Source organism: Amblyomma maculatum, chromosome 11 (assembly GCF_055883805.1).
Source record: "Amblyomma maculatum isolate TAMU_Amacu chromosome 11, ASM5588380v1, whole genome shotgun sequence".
Classification (NCBI taxonomy): Eukaryota; Metazoa; Arthropoda; class Arachnida; order Ixodida; family Ixodidae; genus Amblyomma; species Amblyomma maculatum.
The window spans coordinates 108,736,605-108,761,440 of NC_139354.1; the positions used below are offsets into that span (position 1 = coordinate 108,736,605).

At 47.8% G+C, this 24,836-nt stretch overlaps 2 protein-coding genes across 2 annotated transcripts in view; both read right to left on the reverse strand.

The window, feature by feature from the left end:
* Positions 1-4,346: 4,346 nt before the first annotated feature.
* LOC146174639 (uncharacterized) lies at positions 4,347-5,762 on the reverse strand. Its single transcript, XM_084583828.1, has one exon. It carries the CDS (start codon positions 5,674-5,676, stop codon positions 4,852-4,854), a length of 825 nt encoding a protein of 274 aa, XP_084439954.1. The 5' UTR covers positions 5,677-5,762; the 3' UTR covers positions 4,347-4,851.
* Positions 5,763-6,718: 956 nt separating this feature from the next.
* Positions 6,719-24,836, reverse strand: part of LOC146174640 (uncharacterized) — a 49,950-nt gene continuing 31,832 nt past the window's right edge. Inside the window, exons 7-8 of the mRNA XM_084585419.1 lie at positions 11,403-11,443; positions 6,719-7,001 (exon numbers count right to left, since the gene is read on the reverse strand). Of these exons, the coding sequence (XP_084441545.1) occupies positions 6,863-7,001; positions 11,403-11,443 (180 nt within the window). The 3' untranslated portion in view covers positions 6,719-6,862. The remainder of the gene's footprint in view (positions 7,002-11,402; positions 11,444-24,836) is intronic.

Below are 24,836 nucleotides of genomic sequence, written 5' to 3' on the forward strand. Positions count from 1 at the left end.
CCAGTTTTTTATGCAGCAAATCGTGTTGCGCCATGGCGCACCTTCCCAAGTCATCACCGATCGAGGCCCGGCGTTTACGGAACAACTTATGCACGATGTATTTAAGCTCAGTCACACGAGCCATCGCAAAACCACTGCCTATCATCCACAGACGAATGGCCTCACGAAGAGGCTCCGTAAAACGATTGCCGACATGATTGCAATGTACATAGACTCCCAGCACAAGACCTGGGACGAGATTCTCCCATACGTCACATATGCCTACAACACCACCATCCAAGAGACGACTGCGGTTTACGCCATTTCGCCTGCTCTATGGACGTGACGTTCAGACGATGCTGGATGCCATGCTTCCGTGCTGCACTGATGATCATGTTCTCACGCCAGACGCAGAACAGTTTGCTCAGCGTGCCGAGGAACCACGTCAACTTGCCCGCATTCATATTCAGCAACAGCAGGGCAAGGACACGCATCGCCACAACCTCCGTCATTGACACGTCACATACCAACCAGGAGAGCACGCTTGGGTGTGGACACCAGTGCGCCGGCCCGGCTTGTCTGAAAAACTAATGTCGCGTTACTTCGGACCTTACAAAGTTCTGCGCCGTGTCACGGAAGTGACATACGAAGTTCTTAAAGCGGGTACTGTGCAGCCCTCGCGTCGACAACCACGCTCCGAAGTGGTGTACGTTGTCCGCATGAAGCCGTATTTCACGCGGTAATGCGCAATGTTCAGTTCAGTCGTTCAGTCGTGTCCGACTCTTCGTGACCCTATGGACCATGCCAAGCCACGCTTTCCGGTCTCTCACTATCGTCCTAACATCACATAACTCCACCTGCAGCGCCTCGAGGATGCCATCTAACCATCGCGTTCGCTGCCTACCCCTTCTCCGGCGACCCTCAACCTTTCCCAACATCAAATCTTTCTCCAGCGACTCCTCTCTTCTCATCAGATGACCAAAGTAGCTGAGCGCAATGTACTATGCGCTTGTTTCATTGCCGTGTATGACACGTTACCCCGCTTCCGTTTTCTATTTCGTTTCTGTGCTGATCCTTTTGTTTTCTCTGGCATCGCCCATCGCTCGCGATCAGCCTCTGCTTTCATTTATTTTTTAGGAGGGGGAGTAATGCCACATGGTGTTCCCGAGATTCTTAGGTGGGACCTGGGAGATTCGCGCGCGTCTCAAGCGCTTGGCGGAGCGTAGCTGCGCTATACGGGCACAGTGGATCCCCGGGCACTGCGGCATACAGGGCAACGAACGTGCCGACGAGCTCGCGACCGCAGCACATGAACTCCCTCCTAGCGACGAGCAACTCGCTTTGGAGGATGTGCGTGCGGTAATCGACGATCACCTCCGGACGCAGCACCCCGAACACGCATCGCAAGAGGTGAGCGCATTCACAGTGTCAGCGGCCGCTCGCTGACTCGGCTGCAACGCGCAATGATCCTCCGTGCACGCATTGGATGTGTGTGGCCTGGGGAACGACGGATGCGCCACGGACTTGCCACTAGTGACGTGTGTGACGGCTGTGGCGCGGTAGAAACTCTCGAACATCTTCTACTGCGCTGCACCGCGCTAGCCGAACCACGACGTGAGTTGCTGGCGGCTTACAGAGCGCAGGGGGTGATCCCGGACAGCGTAGCTGTGCTCCTGTGGCCGCCGGGCAGTGCACGCGTCCGCGAGCGAGCTCACGTGAGCCTGTGTGAGTACATCGAACAGGCGGGCTTGATGACCCGCCTATTTCACCTCGCCAGATAGTGCGCGCTGTGACTAAACGCTCCACGTGTGCTATTTCCCACAATAACGGCCGATCGCCCACGACAGCCGTCAGTGTTTTGTACAGTGGGCCAGTGCGTGCGTTGTGACCAGTTGCCTGGACGCAGAGCTATTGCGGAGGCCCGCCCGATGTGCCGAGTGCTCAGTGACTTAAGACATTTGCGGGTGGGCCTCAAGCAAAGTACTGTATACTGTACCATAGTGTATATATTTATTTTATTTTTTACTACCCTTTTCTTTCTCCCTGTCACTCACCTCTTTGATTTCCTCTACCTTCTCCTCGCTATCCCTTTATTTCCGCCACCCCAGTTCAGGTGCTTCAGATATAAGATAGCAGATACCGGGGCTGGCAAAAATCTTTTCTTTCCTTTTGTACATACAATAAATAACCACTACAACAGCCTGGGAGAAAAAGACGCTGAAGTCTGCTCGCGCGCTCTGTGCGGAACGCTGGCTGCTGGTACAGCTTCTCCCTGTCTTTTTAAGCACGTGTAGCCCTATTGTCCGTGACAATATGCTAAACAGGTTAGAATACCCACCGGTAGATAGGGCACTAAATAAGATCCAAGAAATAATTTGAAAGCGGTTACAAGCAAGGACGTTTACGAACCCAGCTACCCTAAGTCAGTGGTGCCCGGAGCAATTCTCAGATAGGTGCAAACTATGTCAGGGGAAGGCGGATCTGGTACATATGGTATGGACGTGTCCATAAATAAAAAAATATAAATGAACAGACGAAAACGGAATACTTTTGTGAGACTCTACTGTTGAGCTCACACCCTGAGACTCAGCTAGGTGTAATCCGACTGGCAGAACACGCCGCCCGGGTCAAAGGGCTCCAGGCCGTCGTGTAGGTGGATAGGTTGACGCCTATCCTGTATCTATCGGAAATAAAGTTTTACCACAATCACTAACAATATTATAATGGCCGCCAACGTTCAGAGCATAACTACGCTAAAGGAAGCATCTTATATGACGGCAGTATTTTCTAAAAAAATTTGGTTCACTTTTCCTGAAAAGCCCTGTATTATTATTAGTCTAGAGAGTATTCTGGCGTTCTTTCGCCTCGGATGCCCTTGCGCCAATAAACATTACTAATCATCAATTATGAGTCCAGAGGCTGATGACATTTTTCCCGTCCTTTTATCAGTGCTACATCCTGACAGATATTGACACGTGTGTTAGGTATAGAGAAGAAAGGCTACATGCAGCAGATGTAGAGGACGTATAAGTCTAGTCCCGTTCTTGGTGCGTTCGTTCAGCCGCTGTAGTAGTTCTCTACACTTGCGCGCTTCGGCATTCGGTACTTCTGTCCATCAACTGTTGCACATCTGGTGGAAGTACTGCGTACGTCTACGAGATAAAACACAGATCTCACACCGGTCCATCAGCGCCCAAGCCGCTGCCTCCGCGGTGAGTTGCCTGAATTCGGGCCTCTTGCCACCCCACAAGGACGACACAGCGTCGACCGTCAGTCCCATCAGAAATGGCCACAAGTTCTTCTACACCACACACGCGTCGTACTGCAACTCCATTTAATGTATCTGCGAATGCCATTTGTCAGCAAGATATATCGACATCCTTTAGCAAGACAGACTAACTGAAGTACACTAGTTGAATTCAGTTCAGTTCAGTTCAGTTCAGGCGTTCAGTCGTGTCCGACTCTTCGTGACCCTATGGACCATGTCACGCCACGCTTTCCGGTCTCTCACTATCTTCTTAACATCACATAGCTTCATCTGCAATGCCTCGAGAATGCCATCTAACCATCGCGTTCGCTGCCTACCCCTTCTCCGGCGACCCTCAACCTTTCCCAACATCAAATCTTTCTCCAGCGACTCCTCTCTTCTCATCAGATGACCAAAGTAGCTGAGCTTTAACTTTAGAATTTGACCCTCCAATGAGCAGTCAAACGTTACATGCCCAGTGCCACAGCTGTACGCTCTTAGTTTCGTCGATTTCAAGGAGGAAGTTATGTTCTTGTGTGAACCTTCTTCTGAGGCAATACATGTTGGCAAAAGCAGCGTGTCAAGTCTGGCTCCCATTTGGCAAGGTTTATCACTCAAAGCAAACCAAGGCTTTTGAGGTCTTGATTATGGAGCGTCAAATGTGTACTTTTTTGGTTGCACTGAAATGATCAATTCTGACAAAACTGCCATTTTTGCAGTGTACTCCAAGGCTCTTAGCCTCCCTATCAATGAAGTTTGTTCGTACCTTGTTGGCGGCAGACACCAAAGTCTTGGCACGTTTCCGCTTTTCCACTTTGTTCTGCTGAAGCACTACCGGAGGTTTGTGCCCTTGTTTGGGCTGATCTTGCCCTTCATCGCTGGGAATTATACAGTCTGGACAAGGCGAGGTTCGTTAACCTTGCTTCACTTTCGACTTGTAGCATTTCACGGTTTCCGCATCGCCCACTGCTGTCCCGCAACGTGCCGTACTGCCATTCCTATGGTCAGGCGGGTGGAAGCTATTGGGGCTTGATTATTATGTGCTGTCTCTACTGTGAACCTGAGTCCTGCAGAAGCAGATGACAGGCAGCGGAGGGCATGTCGCTGTTTCTTTTGTAGTACAAATAAATACTTTTACTAATCTTTCCTCGTTGAAGTTATACGCGGATAAAAACCTTTTTCCATTTTTGCTATCCCAAAATTACACCTTGTATTATATGCGGGTTCGTGCTATTATACGCGGGTTCATACTGTTATACACGGGTTTTTGATTTTTGCGAAATGTGGCCCCATTATTCAAAACCGTCTTCTCCAGGGTGACGTCACTTTGTGGCTTCAGCAAGGACACATGGACATATATGTAAGGCAACTTGCTGTTCGTATCGTCCTTACATGCTACATGACAATTCTAAATTCTACCGCAAATTTGGACACGCAGGAAGGAACAGACAGCTCCCACTCAGACCCTGATCAAATTATTTACCACCTATTTTGTATCTGCTCGTTCCTTCATATCCATCCCTGGGTCCTGCAACACATGTACAACTGCACAATTCTGGGGAAAATAAGAAGGTTTAAAATGAAAGTAAGAAAACTCAAGCAACTGGCCAGCTCAGCCAGTCAAATCAGTCCACAGACACAAACCGTGAACGGAGTTCATAGGTGCGGCCAGGCAATACTTTGCTCTGCCGGTTCAGCTGTCTTTGGATGCGGCGTGCAAGCTCCATGTCCTCTTCCAGGTACGAGGCTGTGTTGGTGTCACCGTGCTCACTCGTCTGAGTCTCCTGCTGTCGAGTCTCAAAGAGTACTGTCTGCACGCCGCGCGCACACAGCCTGTCGTTGCCTCCATGAGGGGGTGTCGTCCGTACAGTCTCCGTGGTGCCACCATTTGGCCTCTCCCCTGGAGCCACAAAGGAGGACGCACTGTCCTCGTCGTCATTGACATCTGGTATGAGCAGGGAGCCAACAAGTGGCACAGCAGCCAGCACAGCCGGAGTGTCCCCAAACACACCCCAGAGGCAGGCGAGGCGCAGATCCCTCCGTTCCTGCCTCCGCCGCTCCTGAACAATGCGTTCTTCCTCGGAGGCCAGCTGCAGGGCCAGGGCCTCACCAGCCTGGGCTTCCTGCTGACGTTCCTGGCGCCACTCAGCCTCAGCACGTTGCCGCTGCTCCTCGTACTCACGGCGAATCTCACCAGGCGCCGACAGCAACCGCGCCAACGTTGGCTGCGGGGTGCCTGCTCGGCTATCCTCTCCACTGAGTCTCTTCGCGACTTGCGCTGGGAAGCGTTTCTTGATGAGCTCCCAACGCCTGCGGTTCACCAGGGTGTCCTCGCGGGCCGCGCGCCGAGCCCATGATGCGATCCGCATGCGGCACATGGGGCACTCCTTGTTGGCCACGAGTACAGTACTGGTGAAGCACGACTTGCAAACTTCGTGCGCGCATGGCATGGTCACGGGTTCGACGAGCAGGCTCAAACACACCGGGCAAGTAACGTCCGACACCGACAACGAGTCTTCGCTACCATCGCTGCTTCCACCGCAGCCGTGGCCTAATGGTTAGAGCGCCCGTCTCGGCTGCGGGAGGTGGTTAGTTCGAAACCCACCGCCGGACACCCACCGGTAAAAATGGGTACAAGCGTCCCCCGGCCTGGCGCTCGGCTTTTCCAGGGGTGTGCGTTTGGGAGAAGCTCCGTAAACCCCGCTGCGCGCCCCTCCTCCGCAGTGGGCCCAAACCCAGTTTCGAACCTCGCAGCCTGCATAGGTGGTTCTGTTTGTCTTTCAAAGGTACTTCCTTTGACCCCTCACCTGAAGTGCTCCCTTAGAGCCTCAGCTGCAGCAGTCCTAAAAAAAAAAAAGGGCCACATGATGGGCTGTTGCCGCGCAAGGCGGACTTATTGTTGTCCGATGGCGGAACGAATCACTGCCACATCGGCGCAACTATTTGGGCCGTGACCCCTTTTCCCAAGCATTTCACCCCAGAAGAGCCGAGCACCAGGCCGGGGGAAAGCTTGTACCCATTTAAAAACCGGTGGGTAACCGGCGGCACCAGGGATCGAACCCGGTACCTCCCGAATGCGAGGCGGATGCTCTACCACAAGGCCACCGCTTCGGTAGTTGAATTACACAGTATTTATACTCGGTTTTTTTTTTTTTTCAATAAACTTCAGTTGCGAATCAGCGCCCGTCCTGCTTGTTCTTGACCTCCGTCCCCGTCTGTAGCGCTGTTTTTTCATCATGTCACCGTACCAACTCGGCGAGATGTCTCTCCTATTACACTAGTTTATGGGATACAGACCAACATTCAATTAGTTGGAATAGTGATTTCCTACAAAAATGCCTTTTATCAAGTTGAATACACGGCTAAATGAATATTCTGCGTCAGATGCTATAGTATGTTCCAGAAAGGGCTTCTTTAGATTTTATTGCAAGCTTAGAAAAAAATAATCAAGGTTTCCGGAGGGTACTTATTGAAGGAGACAGAAAAACCAACCAAAATAAGTTTATTTCTTTCCTAAAAATTAACAAGCATTGAGAGAGTACTTCCACTGGAAGGAAAATGTTAAGGTTTCAAACATTGTTTTCTTTCATTTCGTTGTTTCGTACATTACAATATTCAAGTGTGGCTGAAGACACATCAGTTCTCTTTGGCAGCTGGTGATCTGCCGACGTCTTGAGGAATAATCTCACATATATCTTGTCCTTTCATCTTTGTACCTTCCTCACACTCAAAGGCAACACTGAATTCTTTGAATGTCTTCATGACAAAATTGACTCTGTAAAAATGGTTCAGTTAGGGTTGATTTAAATATCACAAAGAACAGCGTTACAAAGTTAAAATTTGAATAATAATGAGACGACAAAAATCCTTTACATCTGAAAGCAATTGATGACATATAAATGGCTATTCGTAACAGCCGGCCGGTAGGAGATTACGCCGTAATTGGCGTTTTACATGCAATATTGGTTCTGAATATTCTACAAAATTTATCCCATTTTTTAAATGATGAGACATACACTATTAGCTAATGTTAAAAATTGTGAGACTTGCACAAGTTGCATAAAAGACGTCATGACTCCCTAGAGCAAATTTGGGTAGTTTATTCTGTGGAGAGAAAGTTTGATGCCTCTGAATGGTTGAAATGTCTGCCAGGTGCCATGGACGATGCAAATAAACGCCGTCTTTAAAGATACAGTCGTTATGAAATAACATAGAAATTTGCGAGCCAGAACAGCATGTATAGCAAGGATCGCCGAAGGATAGGCAAAATAATCCTCTTATATGCTAGAGTTTCGGGATGCCATACCATGCTGAAAGGTCAGAGTCTTTAGTTCCATGAAACGTCTGCTGTCTGCCGCTAAGCAAAATCATTTGAAGGCCTTTCGCTTGGCGTCAAACGGAGAGGCAGCCATTGGATGCGCCTTCGAAATAGAGACGAAGGCTAAACAGACCTCTCTTGACACTTGACGAGCCTGGCTTGTCTAGGTGTTAGCATACGACTGTGCCTCACATAATGTTTGCATTTTATGTATAAATAATAAACGTAATAACGGATTGATATAAAATAAACAGGACAAACTATAAAGATAATATTGTTGTAGGTAGCGCACTCAGAAAAGAACAACCTGCCTGGGCACAAAGATCTGCATATGCGTCGCACTTGAAAACGTGCCTTTCAGTGTTTATGTGATTGCTAAATGTATTTATTTAAAGCATATATTCTGGTTCAGCCGATACGCGCCTTTTTTAAGGACCTCGCTGAAGGTTTGAAATAGCGCGAATGCAGATTCAGTAAGCAATCACGGATGGGCAGAAAACTGCCGCATATGAGTATGGAACTCGCAAACTTTTTCTGGTCACGTGTGCGCTTGATAAATTCCTATCTATGGTGTAGTGATTGGAGCAGATTGAGATTGGAGACTGAGGTTAGCAAATCAGGCTATATTGGAAAGCGTTTCAGGGGTGCAATTAGTCTCCTTGCTGCGAAAATGCGAAAGCATGGAGAGTTCCGTGATTAGTTCTGTTACGAGCTTATTCTACGTTTCGTAGTTTTTCCAATGTCTAAAACATTTATTTTTATTTATTTTTCTAGTTTGTAATTTTTATTTTTATGTTTATTTATGTTGTCATGTTTGTGTTTATTTTATTGTTTATTTAGTTCAATCTTACTTTATCATTTTTATTTTGTTCTGTATTGTTTCATTATATACTTAGTATTCATTATCTGTACTTTATTATATTTATTTTCGTTAACTGATAACTTTATAGCTCGTTTCCATCAATTAATCTATCGGCTCTGGTGATCACGTGACAGGTTAATCCTTCACGGAGTCTCCATCCTGCAGACGAATTCCGGCCTGCTTCAGATTTGGCGCCTCGTGAGCCATACAAAGAATTTTTTTTTAATGACCATCAAAAGGTTGACCTCACTGTGAGCACATCGGAACCGGGCGATCATAAAGCGATGTATTAAATTTATATTACGTTGTTGCTTCTTTGCTTAGAGGTGAGCTTACAGCTCAATGCTGAAGCTATAGTAACTACTATTTATTAATTAGCTACCGCGACCCTAATCGTCCGCTCCGCCGCTCAGTGATTCAGTTGTTAGGCATCCTGTGTGGAATAACGCAGATACAGACAAGCACAAGAGACGAGAAGACCGACGAATACAGCACGTTCCGTCTCTTGTGCTTGTTTGTGTCCGCGTTGTCTCACACAGTATATCTAACCAACTATCCCGCCAAACGTTTCAGTGGTTGGCTTGCAAAAGTAGTAGAAAGGGATAGTTGGCAATTCGTATCTTAAAGAAAAAAAAAAAACGAGTGTTGTCTATTTTGCTTTTTTCTAGGTCTTAAAGGGCCACTGTCCAGGGAAGGCCCTTTTAAGCAAAGGAGCCCAGTGTTTCGATCAGGTACCGGAGATAGTCTGTGCAAAATTCTACAGCGACACGCGCGCCGCAAAGCATCGAAAATACAATTCAAAGCTCCCTCATGCTCTCCTTTGAGAAGCCAGCTTCACCGCTCCCTGCGCTGGCCCGACGGGCCACGATAATGACGTACGTATCGGGAACGACGTCCATTGGTCCGTCTAGCTGACTGACCGGAGAAGGATGGGTGTCTACCGCTCGCAGCGCGCTTTTCCCTCGCCACGGCCAGACTGAATCCAGCGGCGCGCGCTCCCTCGACCGTTTTTTTTTTCTTTTCGCGCTCGCGGAGAGCCACGCCCCACCTCCCGCCAAACGCGGAGGAAGAAGTGGAATTTGTATTGCGGAGGCTAGACGACCTCGGGCAGGAGAGTGAAAAACCTTCGCGAGGGAACGGAAGGAGAGAGGCATGACAGAATCGGGTGATTGCGGTGGCTGTAACTGCGTTATTAGTTACTCTTTTCAAAAACATTTTGCGGCCCTGCGTTCTAGGGGCGAAGTCTCACAGTCACCGGGGAAGAAAATATTTTCGACCGGAGGGTGGACAGTGGGCCTTTAAGAGTGCGCTGTTTTTGCTGTTAAGGCTCTCGTGTACTGTGCGATTTCACTGCACGTTAAGAGCCGCAGGTGGCCGAAAATGTCTGGGCATTGTCGACGAAAGCAGGGGAGGATACGTACTGAGCGAGCGCCTACGCAGCGCTGCAATCTTACGCGAACATCACACAGTACTACCGTATATATAAACATAGAAGAGCACTGCCACCTGCGCATCCAAAACTCATCAAGTCTGAAGTTCTTGCATGGTGTCAGCTTCAGACTCGCATGTTTAACAACCTGCCCTACAAACATCTGTTCTTCCCCACTCACTACCCAGAGAAGTGTCCCACCTGCTAGCAACGATGTCATTATGTTTGGGCCTACCAAAAAACACCCAGTAGTGTTCCACTAATAATTCTGCCCACTCCCACCTCTTGAGAAGATGCCTTGTCCAGGACAGAGCCGACTGACCAACGCCGGTTGATCGAGCGGGGCCGAGCGGATAGCTGTGGCTAATGGGGTTATGAACTATGTGTTTATTATTGTTCCTGAGATCCCTCTGACCAACAAAAACACTTAAGACCAACTACAGCTGCTCTGGGGGCCTGGAGGATCGTAGCGGCACACGCTGCCCTGAACTGAGGGTTACACTCAGGAATTCAAGGAAAGTAGGCAACAAAAGTTTTTCTTACTCCTCCTTCTCCACTACAGCGTCCTTCATGACCTGTCTTGCATTGGGACGCTAAAACTCTACCACCAAACCAAACCAATTTATTACTTGCACTAACGTCGGTCAGGATGAAATTGATGCCTGTTTGGTAATGTTAGCCATCTAAGCACTAGTGATTTAATGGCTGAAGTAGGCACTGAATGTTCCGGAAAGCTTCACATGCTACTCAATGCCTGCATACCAACTGCATCCTGGTGCAGCACTTTTCAACGCGCATCATTTTATGTAATATCCATGGCAACTGAATGGCTGTCATTTAAATGCTGTATGATATCACATTATTCTGTAAATACATTTTGGAACACCTTTTTCGGTATAAGCGGCACATCCGTTTTCCGGGCGGGCGTTGCGGCTGCTCTACATGGGCTTCTGATGTATTGGGCAGAAACAGCGTGAAACAAGACTGAGACTCCACAATAATACAAGGTCACGCGCTCACTTTCAGTTGAAATTTACCGCTTGGCCCACGAAAAGAATTAGATAGCTCTGCCAACAAAAGAAACAGAAGAATAAACAAAGGAGGGATGCGTGCTAGCAAATTTCGGTGAGAACATTTCGGGGCTATGGTCGTCCTTCGTCACAATCATGTTTTGTACTGTTTTGCGCTGTGAACTGCCAACTAGCCCAGTTTTGAGATTTAGTTTCTGATGATAAATGACTTGGGTAGGCGTCCTCTTCAAATGGTGATGGAAGAGAGAAAGAGAAAGACAGAGAGAGAATCGGAACAAATGCAGGGAGGTTAACTAGACGATACCCAGTACGCTAACCTACACGTTGAGAGGGGTGCAAATGGAGAAAAAGGAAAAAATGAGCTGCGATGCGCAGGCTTTTGCTACTGCTACGCTCCTAGGGAGAAAAATACGTTTGGATGCTCCGTACCTTCGCCTTGGTTGCGGTTGTAATTGAAAAATACCATACTGTGATGCTTACGAAAGCAGGACCTGCGCGAAATCACTGGACACCTTAAATTGCATCTGCTTACTCACCTGTGTTGATCTTCCACAGTAGCATCAGGATCACAATATCGCTGAGAAAACAAGTATAAAATGTGTTTCAGAAGACAATCTCAAATCATTAGCTCATATATTCATCGCCATCAGCCGCGGCGGATTACAATACCGCTGAGAAAACAAGTATAAAATGTGTTGCAGAAAACAATCTGAAATCCTAAGCTCGTATATTCATCGTCATCAGCCGCGGCACGTCAACTGCACAGAAAGTTTCTGCAAACATATATCCAGACCGCAGTGTAAGATTACCTTGTTACACCGTGATAGGGTCCCAAAGCATCGCTTAGCCATGCTGCAGCTTCCGATGCATATCGCCGTATGTGGCCCAAAAGTAAAAACTGAGTACTGATTGCTCAGCTCTCCTCTTTTTCCGTCCACCCCGCGTGCATTCATTTACACGTGTATTCACTCGCACTGGCACTTCGCAATGTGCCACCTGCATGAAATTTGAAGATCAGCCAGAGTCCCGCGCGTGCGCTAGCATGCGTCTTTATCATTTGGTTGCCGCACATAGAAAGATTTGCCCTTTCTATGTTCATGCTAGTGTCGCCGAGATGTGTCTTTATCAGTTTCATTTTAGCGCAAGTTCCGTCGAGATGAACACTGTTTCTTGGGCTAGTTGGTGCATACCTGAAAAAGGTCAAAAACTGCGTCGAACGAAACGAGTGGCGCCTGTGTCTCGTTTTCTTTCTTGAAGTGTGTTTCGTTCGGCGCAGTTTTTGGCCGGTTGAGATGTATCTCGGATGATTTTAGTCAAGCAGGGCTGCTTCCACATTGTTCCATAATTTTCTAATTCCGTTTTGCCGGTTTATCTAAATACTTGACTTTAAGTTGAGCCCTCGAGGTTTGCGCGCATGGTAGTTCGACGGCAGCTTAGCAATCGCCGCCGCTGAATTGCTTAATTGTTTAGCGGGTGCAAGTCAGGCCAATTAACTGTTTATTTCAGCGCAATCCAAGTTTCTTTGTTTGTTGCCTACGACAATGTCACCCACTCGTTATAAAAATTTCGGTTTATTTATTTAGAATGTAAAACGGAACTATCAGCACTGTTGAAAAGATAAGCAGCAAACTCGCCGTTTGTAGCATGCGACACATTCGCCATTTGGTTTAATACACTACAGCCCTAATTACTACAGCAAATTGTTTGCAGACAAACAATTAGCAAAAGGTTCAAAAGAGGCGCTTCTGCCGAGTCAATAATGCTAGCAGGCTGAAAAGCCTGGTGTTGTTTGGAGCATGCGTGTTCCGCTCGCTGGGATATAAAAGCTTGGTGATTCGTGAGAAATATATAATTCAAAATGAGTGAAACAAGTCGTACTATTCTTTTAATTTATTTGGTTCTCGTGCGATGTTCACGCTTTATTTCATCGAAAATTTTTGCTTTGCGTTCTTAAGACCTATGGTGCGAATCAGATGTTCCGTGCACGTATCAAGCCACAGGCGCGCCGTTGTGTCGTGCTCAGGAAGTGCTTTCCAAATTTACCAATTTTCTGGGATTTGTGAGCCATCTTCTATGCATGGCCTCTTTTTTGGCCTCTTTTTCAACCAAAGAGTCTCGTTCCACGAAGCTGTCTCGGTCGCTGTGTAAGTAAACACACACAACGGCGGGTGTCCCTTGAGGAACTGGCGAGTCGGGGACGTCGTACGCTCAATTTCGGTCGGTTTAGATGACTCCATAGTACTAGCAAAGCATTGCGAGAGCACTGCGAACCGGCAAAAGTGAACCGTGTTTGAGGAGCGAGGCGCATGATGAATATAGAAAATAAAGGTGTCGAAAGGGCAGAATGGTTTAATACCCCGCCTAGAAAATAAAGGGATACATCTTGGATCCCTTTATTTGCTAGGCGGGGTATTAAACCATTCTGCCCTTTCGACACTTTCCTTTGAAACCATGTAACAAGCTGGCGTCATTTTTCAGTTTATGCGGAAGGAGAAACCTGGCTCTATTTTTCCAATAAGAATGTGAGGCGTCTTGGAACGAGACGATTTGTTTACAAAAGAGACTCTGTGGAGAAGTTGCTAGAGGAATCAGTATAGTTCCACAGGTGTGTCTTTGCTGTGGCAGACCATGAAACAACAGTACTCCATAACTCCATTTTACTTCGGTGGGACGGCTTCTGTTATCACGAAAATAGCGCTTCGTGTGTAGCGAGTTCGCTGCACGTGCACAGGAAGCGAGGTGACAGGAAGCTAACAGAGTGCCTGCTCCAGCGGCGCGCCGAAGTTTCGTGGTTCGCCACCTGGCGAGAAATGCGGCACTGTCATCGCGCTACGGCTAGGGTTCCTCGATGATCAGCGCGAAGGTATCGAGGCACCCTAGCCACTAAACCTGAGCTTGTGTTCCGTATATAAATGTTGAGATTGGCGCGGGGGAAATACGCCATGGAAAATATTGTCATCACATAAACACTCTCTAATTCGCACCTGGGCGAAAGGCGGGCACAAAATGATTAAGTAATCTAGTGCTTACCAATACGAGGCATATTTTTTAGGTGTCTAAATAAGTTCGGCACCAACGTAAGGAGTAAAAAAGAGGCAAACGCCCCTTTCTGTACATTTATTGCTTAGTGTAATGCGTCGAATTATTTCAGTTCGAGAACGAATATTTTAAAACACGGTTCCCTTTTTTCAGTGCTTTCTTTAAGGAACATCAGCAATACAGTGTTATAGCGTACACTTTCAAAAATGCTTGTTAGCCAAAAACTGGAACAGTTTGTCTGGCTTAAAGAACAATTTGGCACGCACGTTGTCGTTGCAGCTGAAAATTCATTGAATAAGTCACTTCGTAGCTGGGCATGTGGCTACCGTTTTACTGCAAGCCGGCGTGCTGGCTTAGGAGCTGTGGAGCTCGGTTGTTGAGGCTACTTCCCGCTACTTCACCTATAGCCAAAATATATTTTGGCTGGAGCTGAAACGCTTAAACTGTTACTTGCGGTGCGACGTTAGGGCATTTAAAATAGCCCTAATAACAAACTAATCGGCAGCGCAGTGTTACGACCGTGCATCATCCGCACTTGCGCGCTCTATTGTTCGCCTGTGGGCATGGATAAGTGCTGTGGATATGTGGTGTTGGTACAATGGCTCTAAGTGAGCCTGTTTCCAGGAATCCTGTTTTGTAAGCCTGTTTTGCTTTGTGGACACCCTGCAAATGCCAAATTGACCCTGTCAAGAGAACGTCTAGAAAAACACAAAGAAATGTCCCCCTGCGGGAAATAGCCGGAAGTGCTTTCTTTCTTTTGTTCACCCTTCCAGTCGAGAAGCGCCATCGTCCAGTGAGGAATGCCTACTATCTAAAGGAGACGACAGAGTGACATGTCCGCTGACTTGCAGGACAAGAAAGGAGCATGACGCATACGGCCATTAGATGATTTCCCGGGAATGCAGGAAAGATTTGCAATTGCCGGAAAGGGACAATGCTGGAAGCGTATGCGGCGCGCACGTGCACTTGGGTTTCTGAGAAGTAAATCCACTTGCCGGAACCAGCCTATCGATTCTTGGCTGAAGAATAGAAATGTACCTCCTCGCCGTTCCCAAGCTTTTCCCGCCAACAAGTGACCAGGCTCAACGAAACAATGCCGGGCCGTCAGTGCTTCAGACCATCAGTGCAGTGATGTGTTCGATTGGATGCCGATATCTGAGGGGCGTGCCCTGGATTTGGTTGGTCAGCATCTTCAGAGAAGGGCTGGACATAGGGGGTTTTAAGGACGCTGCAGAGCACGAAATGTCGGTCTGAGCCCTGGGTAAACGGCTCATCCAGTCGCTTCTCGCTGTGAACTCTTAACGCTTGCCATTTTGCTGATGTACCCTTCTTTTTCCTGTAAATAATCTTGTAAATAAGTTTTCTCAAAGTGCCATTAAACCTGCTTGTACATATTTCACCAACTTTGAAGATTCAATCCTTCTTCAACCCGGAGTCTCTGCACGCTACCAAGTGAAGGTCGGGTCGACATAGCCCCAGCGTCACGACAACTGGTGACCAGCGTTGGGATCTGGATCTACAAGCTACAACATCTGGTGATTCGAGGTGGATCAGAATCTACAAGCCACAACATCTGGTGATCGGAGGTGGCAATCTGAAGCAACAAGCAGGAGCAACAATCGGCCAACAAGAAAGCAGCTCGGAACATCGATCGCATGTGTGGGTGAGTGCTTGGCTTTTCTTCTGATGTGGACCAGGTTCTAGAACAGGGTTAGATTTTAGAACTGGTAAAAAGTGTTGAAACGCCTTTAGGTTTGGTAGTTTGCACTGTTGTTTTGGAAGTAGCCGACACTCGGAGCGATCATGGACCTACAAAAGCTGCAGAAACCGGAACTGTTGCAATTGTGTGAGGAATTGGGAATTGATACAAGTGGTTTGGCACGAAAACCCTTGAATATAAAGGCAATCACTGATCTGGGAACCGATGATGAGGAGCTCAGTGAAGCATGGAACCTCATCGGTCAAAAAAAGGAGCAGCTCAGACAGCAGAAAGAGCGGGAAAAAGAGGAAAAGGAGCGCGAACGTGAGTGGGAAAAAGAGGAAAAGAAGCGTGAAAGAGAAGCAAAAAAGCTGGACCAAGAAATTGAGCTCCGGAAATTAGAATTAGAGTTGAGCAAGAGGTCGGGCAATTGTCCCCAGCTAGCGGTACCTCTTCTCAACAAGGAGGCAGATTTCAAGATGTCAAAGTACATGCAGCCATATGTGATATCAGGGGATATCGGTCTGTATCTGGCTAACTTTGAGCGAACCTGCGAAAAACTGTCCTTCCAGCGAGACACTTGGTCTCAGAGATTATTGACGGTTCTGCCCTGCGAGGCAGCGGAGGTTGTCGCGCGGCTAAGCAAGGAGGACGCGGACAACTACGAGAAGGTCAAAGCTTGCCTTCTGAGAAAGTATAGGCTTAGCGCCGAGGCGTTCAGACAACGTTTTCGGAACGCTACTAAGTCCAGGGACGAGAGTTACCCTGAATTCCTGTACAATTTAAGAGTTAATTTGGGCGAGTGGCTAAAGAGCACTGATTCCTACAGTGATAGGGACGCTGTAGTCGAGCGAATTCTTTTGGAGCAGTTTTATAACTGTCTCCCAGAAAAAGAAATTGGTTACAGGACCGAGGCGAAATTAAGTCGGCAACTGAAGCTGCCGAACTTATTGAGGAGTATGCTTCGCGCCGACAATTCAGCAACCCAGCAGTGGATAGGCCCCGCAATCCCAAGTTGAGAGTGAATAACCGTCAGGAAAGGCACTTTGCTAGAGTTGGAAACGAAGAAATGAAGGTTTCTTCAGGCAAATTCCCTAGAAAGGACGGCAGTGAGAAAAGTGGGGAAGTGACCAACGCGCAGAACACAAAGAATAAGTTTGAGGCTAGGAAGCCGCTCACATGCTTTAGGTGTAATGAGCAGGGTCACATTGCCGTCAACTGCCGGAAAGAAAAGATTGCTTTCTCGTATGTCAGTGACTGCGATGAAAATATGCAGCTTTTAGAACCCTACCTGCATGACCTAGTAGTCAACGGGAAGCCTTGCAAGGTACTGCGCGATTCGGCCGCAACGATGGATGTTGTCCATCCGGCGTATGTGTCGCCTTCCGACTATACAGGACAGTGTGCGTGGATCCGCCAGGTAGTGGAGGAACAGAGTGTGTGCTTGCCAATCGCGAACGTGGTCATCGAGGGCCCTTTCGGCAAGTTGACAACCGAGGCTGCCGTTTCAGGAAAGCTTCCTAAGTGCTATCCGTATTTGTTCTCTAACAAATCGGACATGCTACTGCGAAAGAGGGGCATCCTTTTCGGAGACAGAGTTGTGCAAGCCTTAACACGTTCAAAGGCGCGAGAACTAGCTACACTGCTCATTCCAGAAGAATCCACAGCGGAGGAAACGGCAGTTAAAACAGTGGTAGATGCGGAAGATAGCAGGTCAGAAATCTTTGAGAGCGAGGCATCTCAGATAAGTCTACTTGAAAGTGAGCTTGATGAGACGCGGAATGAGGACGTTCTTGAGAGTAACCTCTTGCCGCCAGTGTCTAGTAATCTCACGAGACTTCTAAGTGGAACCCGAGAGGACTTAGCTATGGAGCAAGCCAATGCTCCCAAGATACAGGAGCTTCTCAAAAAGACGGAGCAGATAGGAGAACTAAAGAAATCTCAGCTGTCCGATCTGGGCGAGATAATAACAGAGTTTGAGGCCTGCTTCGTGGACAGGCCAGGCAGGACTGATTTGACCGAGCACGATATTGAGCTGACTTCAGACGTGCCAGTGCGATCAAGGTGCTACCGATTCTCTCCAAGGCAAAGAGAAATTCTGGATAGGGAAGTAACTCGCATGCTGGAATTGGGAGTAATAAAACCCTCGGAAACCGATTATGCTTCGCCTATGATCTTAGTAGAAGCTCCAGGTAAAGACCCTAGGCCTGTGGTAGACTACCGAAAGCTAAATTCTCTCACCAGGGATCAAGTGTATCCTATTCCGAATATTGAGGAGAAAGTAGAACAGGTCAGTAGAGCGGCATATGTGACTACGCTGCACCTTACTCGAGGATACTGGCAAGTACCGCTCACTGAACGCGCCAGCAGATACGCGGCTTTCGTCACTCCGACGGGCAGCTACCAGCCAACAATGATGAGTTTCGGGCTCAAAAATGTTCCATTTTGTTTTTCCCGACTCATGGATAGGGTTTTAAAGGGGTGTGAAACATTCGCGGTGCCTTATTTAGATGACATTGCGGTTTTTTCCGACTCATGGGCGGACCATATGGTACATCTAAGAGCTGTACTGAGCCTTTTGCGTCAAGCTGGACTAACCGTAAAGGCCGAGAAATGTTGCCTGGCAAGGGCGACCGTGGACTACTTGGGTCACAATGTAGGTCAAGGTTTCAGGAAACCCAGCGAGATTAAGATTTCTGCGGTAGCAGACTACCCGCGGCCGAGCACGAAGACGGAAATTCGAGCATTCCTGGGTCTGACTGGGTACTACAATCACTACATCCCTAACTATTCAGCTTTGGCTAGCCCTCTGACCGACGCTCTCCGCAAGACAGAACCGACAAATGTAGTCTGGGACGAACAAAAGGAAGCCTCCTTCGTAAACCTGAAGGCTGTGCTGATTAGCCGCCCGGTATTGCGAGCTCCAGACTATGGCCGAGAATTCACGGTCCAGTGTGATGCCAGTGATCGAGGGCTAGGTGCTGTTCTCTGCCAGAGAGATGACGACGGTAATGAGCACCCTGTGCTCTACCTGAGCAGAAAACTGAGTTCTAGAGAGAGGGCTTATTGCGCGTCAGAGAAAGAGTGCGCTTGCATTGTATGGGCCATTCAAAAATTGCAGTGCTATCTTGGAGGGGCCAAATTCACCGTAGAGACGGACCATTGTCCCCTGGCTTGGCTGCAAACTGCGACATCGAAGAACAGTCGCCTTCTTAGGTGGAGCTTGATTTTACAGGAGTACAATTTTGAAATAAGATACAAAAAGGGGAAGTTAAATGGGAATGCGGACGCGCTTAGCCGCTCTTTCTAAGCGGTCCGAGGTGTTCCTCGCCATGTATCCAAATTGATACTCAGGTTTTTTTTTTTTTTTTTTTTTTTGTTTCGTGCGCTTGAATATATGTGACTATGTAAAGCAGCACGTTTGGTTTTCGAGGCATACGTGGGTCCTGAACGTCTTGAGAGTGGGCTTTTCTCGAACAACAATGGCAGTTTTCTTTTAACCTGGTCTCATCGGACGGGAGCCGAGTGCTTGCTTCGACATGTGGTTGAGTTTCAGAGACAGCTCAAGCAAATTGGCCTACGACAATCAAGACAACGCAACAAGCAACAGCGAGCTTCAAGCGTTCATGTGCAGGCCATTAAGTCGTCTCTTCATGCAGCAGCTGCGACTGCTGCCCTCCGAGACTCTTCTGGCGGGGGAGGAGGCTGTTACGACCGTGCATCATCCGCACTTGCGCGCTCTATTGTTCGCCTGTGGGCATGGATAAGTGCTGTGGATATGTGGTGTTGGTACAATGGCTCTAAGTGAGCCTGTTTCCAGGAATCCTGTTTTGTAAGCCTGTTTTGCTTTGTGGACACCCTGCAAATGCCAAATTGACCCTGTCAAGAGAACGTCTAGAAAAACACAAAGAAATGTCCCCCTGCGGGAAATAGCCGGAAGTGCTTTCTTTCTTTTGTTCACCCTTCCAGTCGAGAAGCGCCATCGTCCAGTGAGGAATGCCTACTATCTAAAGGAGACGACAGAGTGACATGTCCGCTGACTTGCAGGACAAGAAAGGAGCATGACGCATACGGCTGTCACGAAATCGGCGCCCATTTTCATCAAGCCGGTACGGCGCGAGGCCCGCACGGCGTCGCGTGGAAGGCATGGAGAGCAAAAGCCCCTTCCCCGCGCGGGAGAGCGCGTAGCTTTGTACGCGTTGCCGTGACCCTCTTTCCCATTGCCCGGGGAGGACGGTGGTTCACCGGCCAGGAATGTGCCAGGCCTTTCGAGAACTTACTATGGGACCTAGCCAATGACGACGCGCGGCTCGACGGGAGGAGAAGAGGGAGCTATAACCAGCGAAGCTATGTGTGTGTGCGCGCTAGCTTTGACGCGTGCTAACAAACAGACGGACGCGGCGCGCCCTATTTAAAGAGACCGCGCCGTTTGATGAGCCAGTCAGTCAGCCAGTCAGTCAGTTCGTCAGTGCTTTGCGACGTGTTCGGCTGGACTCCCGGGGATCACCCGCTGCTGGCAAGCCCACGGACTTTCAAGGGAGCGGCGCTCGTCTCGTATGGCGGCCACATCGTGACTCTTGAGGCGTCGGACTGCAACAGTGCGCGGTGAACAATTTGGTGTTTGTTTATGTACTCTCTCGTGTTTCATCTGTTGTAAAGCCTCTATGTTATTGAATACCTGTATAATTGCATGCTTAGCGTTTGTTATTCTGTGAACCTCTCGTCTGTTGTATTTCAAGTGATCTTGTGTATTCCTCTGTATCGTCTCTTGCTGTACATAAATTGTGTTTTGTTTGTTACTTCTGACTCCGATCCTTACTCTGGTTTGAACCGGCGACCGCTGGGCACCAAACGACCACCCCCTTCTGTCACTACAAGGTAGCTGAATTCCGGCTGAGCTTGCCACGCAAGTCGAGGGCATCTCCTTTGCGACCGGAGCAGCTACCCCCACTCACTCTAAGGGTGTCTGGGAGTGCGCGCACCGTTAAGGGCGCATCGTTAATAATACCCCCTTAATTATTAACGGGTGACAACGGCCATTAGATGATTTCCCGGGAATGCAGGAAAGATTTGCAATTGCCGGAAAGGGACAATGCTGGAAGCGTATGCGGCGCGCACGTGCACTTGGGTTTCTGAGAAGTAAATCCACTTGCCGGAACCAGCCTACCGATTCTTGGCTGAAGAATAGAAATGTACCTCCTCGCCGTTCCCAAGCTTTTCCCGCCAACAAGTGACCAGGCTCAACGAAACAATGCCGGGCCGTCAGTGCTTCAGACCATCAGTGCAGTGATGTGTTCGATTGGATGCCGATATCTGAGGGGCGTGCCCTGGATTTGGTTGGTCAGCATCTTCAGAGAAGGGCTGGACATAGGGGGTTTTAAGGACGCTGCAGAGCACGAAATGTCGGTCTGAGCCCTGGGTAAACGGCTCATCCAGTCGCTTCTCGCTGTGAACTCCTAACGCTTGCCATTTTGCTGATGTACCCTTCTTTTTCCTGTAAATAATCTTGTAAATAAGTTTTCTCAAAGTGCCATTAAACCTGCTTGTACATATTTCACCAACTTCGAAGATTCAATCCTTCTTCAACCCGGAGTCTCTGCACGCTACCAAGTGAAGGCCGGGTCGACATAGCCCCAGCGTCACGACACGCAGCACTAACGTGTCTCTTACGGCGTATTGTCGCGACTAAGAGGCGCCACTCCTCGGGAATTGTCCTGCATCTCGCGTTGCCGGCATTGTGGACCGAAAATCGCTGTTATGCTTCTGGCAGGTGGTAGTTGGCTGGTGACATTGTTGGGTGCTGATTGGTGGGCGGATTGCGTGACGTCACGAGAGCACATTTTATTGTGATTTGACAAGGCCTTCCCAATTTGTCAGTTCCTTTGAGATGGTTGGTGATATGGTAATCGAATCCGCAGGGGCCTTTTTATTCATAGCGAGGCACACTGCTCCTATAGGCGACGCAGGCCAGTTCCTACGGATTGGTTAAAGCGGGGCTTTATGTTTATGCTGGGTGGTCTTTTATATATGAGCTTAAATCGCATGCAAATGTGTATGCGTGTGACCACAGAGCACAAATTAACACAGTAGTAAATAAGCGAGCAGAAGAGTGCCGGTGCTCGAAGAAGCTCGGCGAGCCGAGCGACGTCTGCGTATAGCTTAAGTGTCACTTAATTTTTATGATTGGGATCTGGATCAAGTTTTCTTGCTGCGCGAAATCGAAGGTGTTTCAGTAGTTATTTGGATTCAGATGTTGAGTTTTACTGGGTAGATTTAAAAAGGGTCATACCCTTGGCTGTTTGACGGAGTCGTAAGCTTGCTTTTCATAGCCACTTGCAATCAGCTACTAGTCGCTGTTCAGCTTTGGGATGCAATATCAAGGCTCCCAACCAAAAGCATTGCTTCATTGTGTTGAATTTTTGTGTTTTTATTTGAACAAAATAATAGACCAGTCGCAATTACTGAATTCTTTCTCGACACCTTCTTCACCGCCAGAAAGTCAATATATTTTGTGAATTTAATAGTACCTTGAATGAAATACTTTCAATTAGTGCGCGTAATTAATAAACTACGTTGTTTGTGACTGGTTGAATGTTTAGGGAAACAGCCGTAGGTGGAGTATGTTTATAATAATGGAGCAAATGCACATTGACATTCCTCCCAGTGCAGCCATACGGCTACGAAGGAAGTACTTACAGCTTCACAGAAACAATTCATTTGAAAAAAAAATTCCAGTAGCATGAATTGTGGGGGTAGATGATTTACTATAAGTTATCGTTTAGCTAAAAGACTGCTAGTAAATGATTCAAATAGAGGAGGACTCCCAGTTCCTTAGACCTGTTTTCTTTGTATTTTACTGCTTGAAATGAAACATTTGTCCTGAACAGGAGCTCGAACGCCGGATCACCTTCTAAGCAGGGCAGTGCCCCTACCAACTGAGTTATGGTGTAGCTGAACGTCCCTGTCCTCGTCAACGGTGACTTGAACACTGGTTAAGAGGCGCATATCGGGACCCCAAAAAAATAAGTTTGTACACTCTTTAGCCATCCTCGGCTGTAATGTATACGTATAGCTACAGGGGTCCGTACTGACAGGTTGATCGCCCATTTAAAAGGGACAGCCTCGAAGTACATCATCCGCACGTTCTCAGCTCTTGTTCAGTGCGATTTGCAGGATCCTGAACATCGTCGTTGGTTCCCTCTGTGGTAGCGTCACCAATTTAAATGCAAGTTCAAGAGTATGACATATTATGCTACAGTGTTTATGCGTCTAGATTCTTTTATCGGCGCAAACACTTAAAATGTTTTCGGATATAAATTCAGCTGATGCAAAGGAACTTCAACAGCGCTTCTAGCTCTCTCACCAATCAATGCAGCTCTGATTCTGCTCTTATCCTCTTACTCATCATCATCACCCGCCGCATTATACCTACTGCAGGGCGATGGCCTTTCCCATATTACTCCAACTAACACGGACCTGTGCTAGCTGCATCCACTTGACCCATATGCGAGCTTTTCAACCTCATCCGCCCACCCAAGATTCCGTCGACCCCTGCTATGCTTTCCTTCCCTTGGAATACAATTTCTTACCCTTAGCGACCGTCGGTTATCCTTTTTTTCGCACTACATGCCCCTTCCATGCCCCTTCCATGCCCATTCTTGATTTCCACTAGAATGTCATTAACTCGAGTTATTTCTCTGACCCACTCTGCACGCTTCCTATCTCTTAACGTTACGCCAACCATTTTTCGGCTCCATTGCGCTCTGCGTTGTCCTCAACTTAAGTACAACTCTTTTCGTTAACCTGTTTCAGCCCCATAGGTGAGTACCGGCAGGATGCAACTGTTATACACTTTCCTCTTGAGCGATACAGGTAAGTTGCTAGTCATAACCTGCGAGTGCTTGCCAAATGCGCTCTATCCAAATCTTATTCTCCCAGTTATTTTCCTTTCATGGTCCGGATCTGCGGTTACTACCTGTCCTAAGAACACATATTTGCCTACCACTTCCACAGCTTCCCTACTTATGGTAAACTACTGTTCCTTCCTGAGGCTGTTGAACATTACCTTAGTTCCACCAATCACCAATCCGTCAACCCTTATCCCTAACTACTCCCATTCTGAGTCCCTGAATACTTCCTTTGAACAAGCTGTGAATAGTACTGGGGAGACTGTGCTTCCTTCTCTAACAACCTTATGTTTTGAAATTTTATTACTTTCTTTATGCAGAATTATTGCTGCTGTGCAGCCGCCATAGATATATTCCAGTATTTCCCATGCGGCTCATCTACAACCTGATTTCGCAATGCCTGCATGACTGCCGAAGTTTAGACCGAGTCAAATGATTTTTCCAAGTCTCTGAATACTTCCTCTAAACAAGCTGTGAATAGTACTGGGGAGATTGTGTCTCCTTGCCTAACACCTTTCTTTATGGGAATTTTGTTACTTTCTTTACGCAGAACTATGGTTGCTGTGCTGCCACTATATATATCTTTCAGCACTTTCACGTACGGCTCGTCTACCCCCTGATTTCGCTATGCCTGCATCACCGCCGAGGTCTCAACTGAGTCAAATGCTTTTTTGTAATCAATGAATGCTATGTATAAGGGCTGGTTATATTCCGAGCATTTTCCTATCACCTGATTGATGGTATGGATATGATCGATAGTAGAGTACCGTTTCCGAAACCCTGCTTGATCCTTTGCTTGATTGCAGTCTAAGGTTATCCTGATTCTATTAGCGATTACCTTAGTAAATACCTTATATGTAACAGAAAGTAAGCTGATTGGTCTGTAATTTTTAAGGTCCTTAGAGTCCCCTTTCTTGTGAATGAGGATAATGTTTGCATTCTTCCATGGTTCCGGTACCGTCGATGACAGCAGGCACTGCGTATACAGGGTGGCCAGTTTTTCTAACACGATATCCCCCCGTCCTTCAGCAAATCTGTAATTATCTGATCCTCTCCAGCTGATTTCCCCCTTTTCATAGTTTCTAGTGCTTTCTTGACCTCGTCCTTCGTCACTGGTGGAACGTCTGACTGTTTTTCCCTACCGTCAATCTCATTACGGGCGTGACTACTTTGGCTACTGTAGAGATCTGTATAGAATTCCTCGGCTACGTTGACTATCTTTTCCATATTAGTGATGACGTTGCCCGCCTTGTCCCTTATCGCATACATCTGGTTTTCGCCTATGCCCAATTTCTTCTTTACCGCTTTAAGGCTTCCCCCGTTCT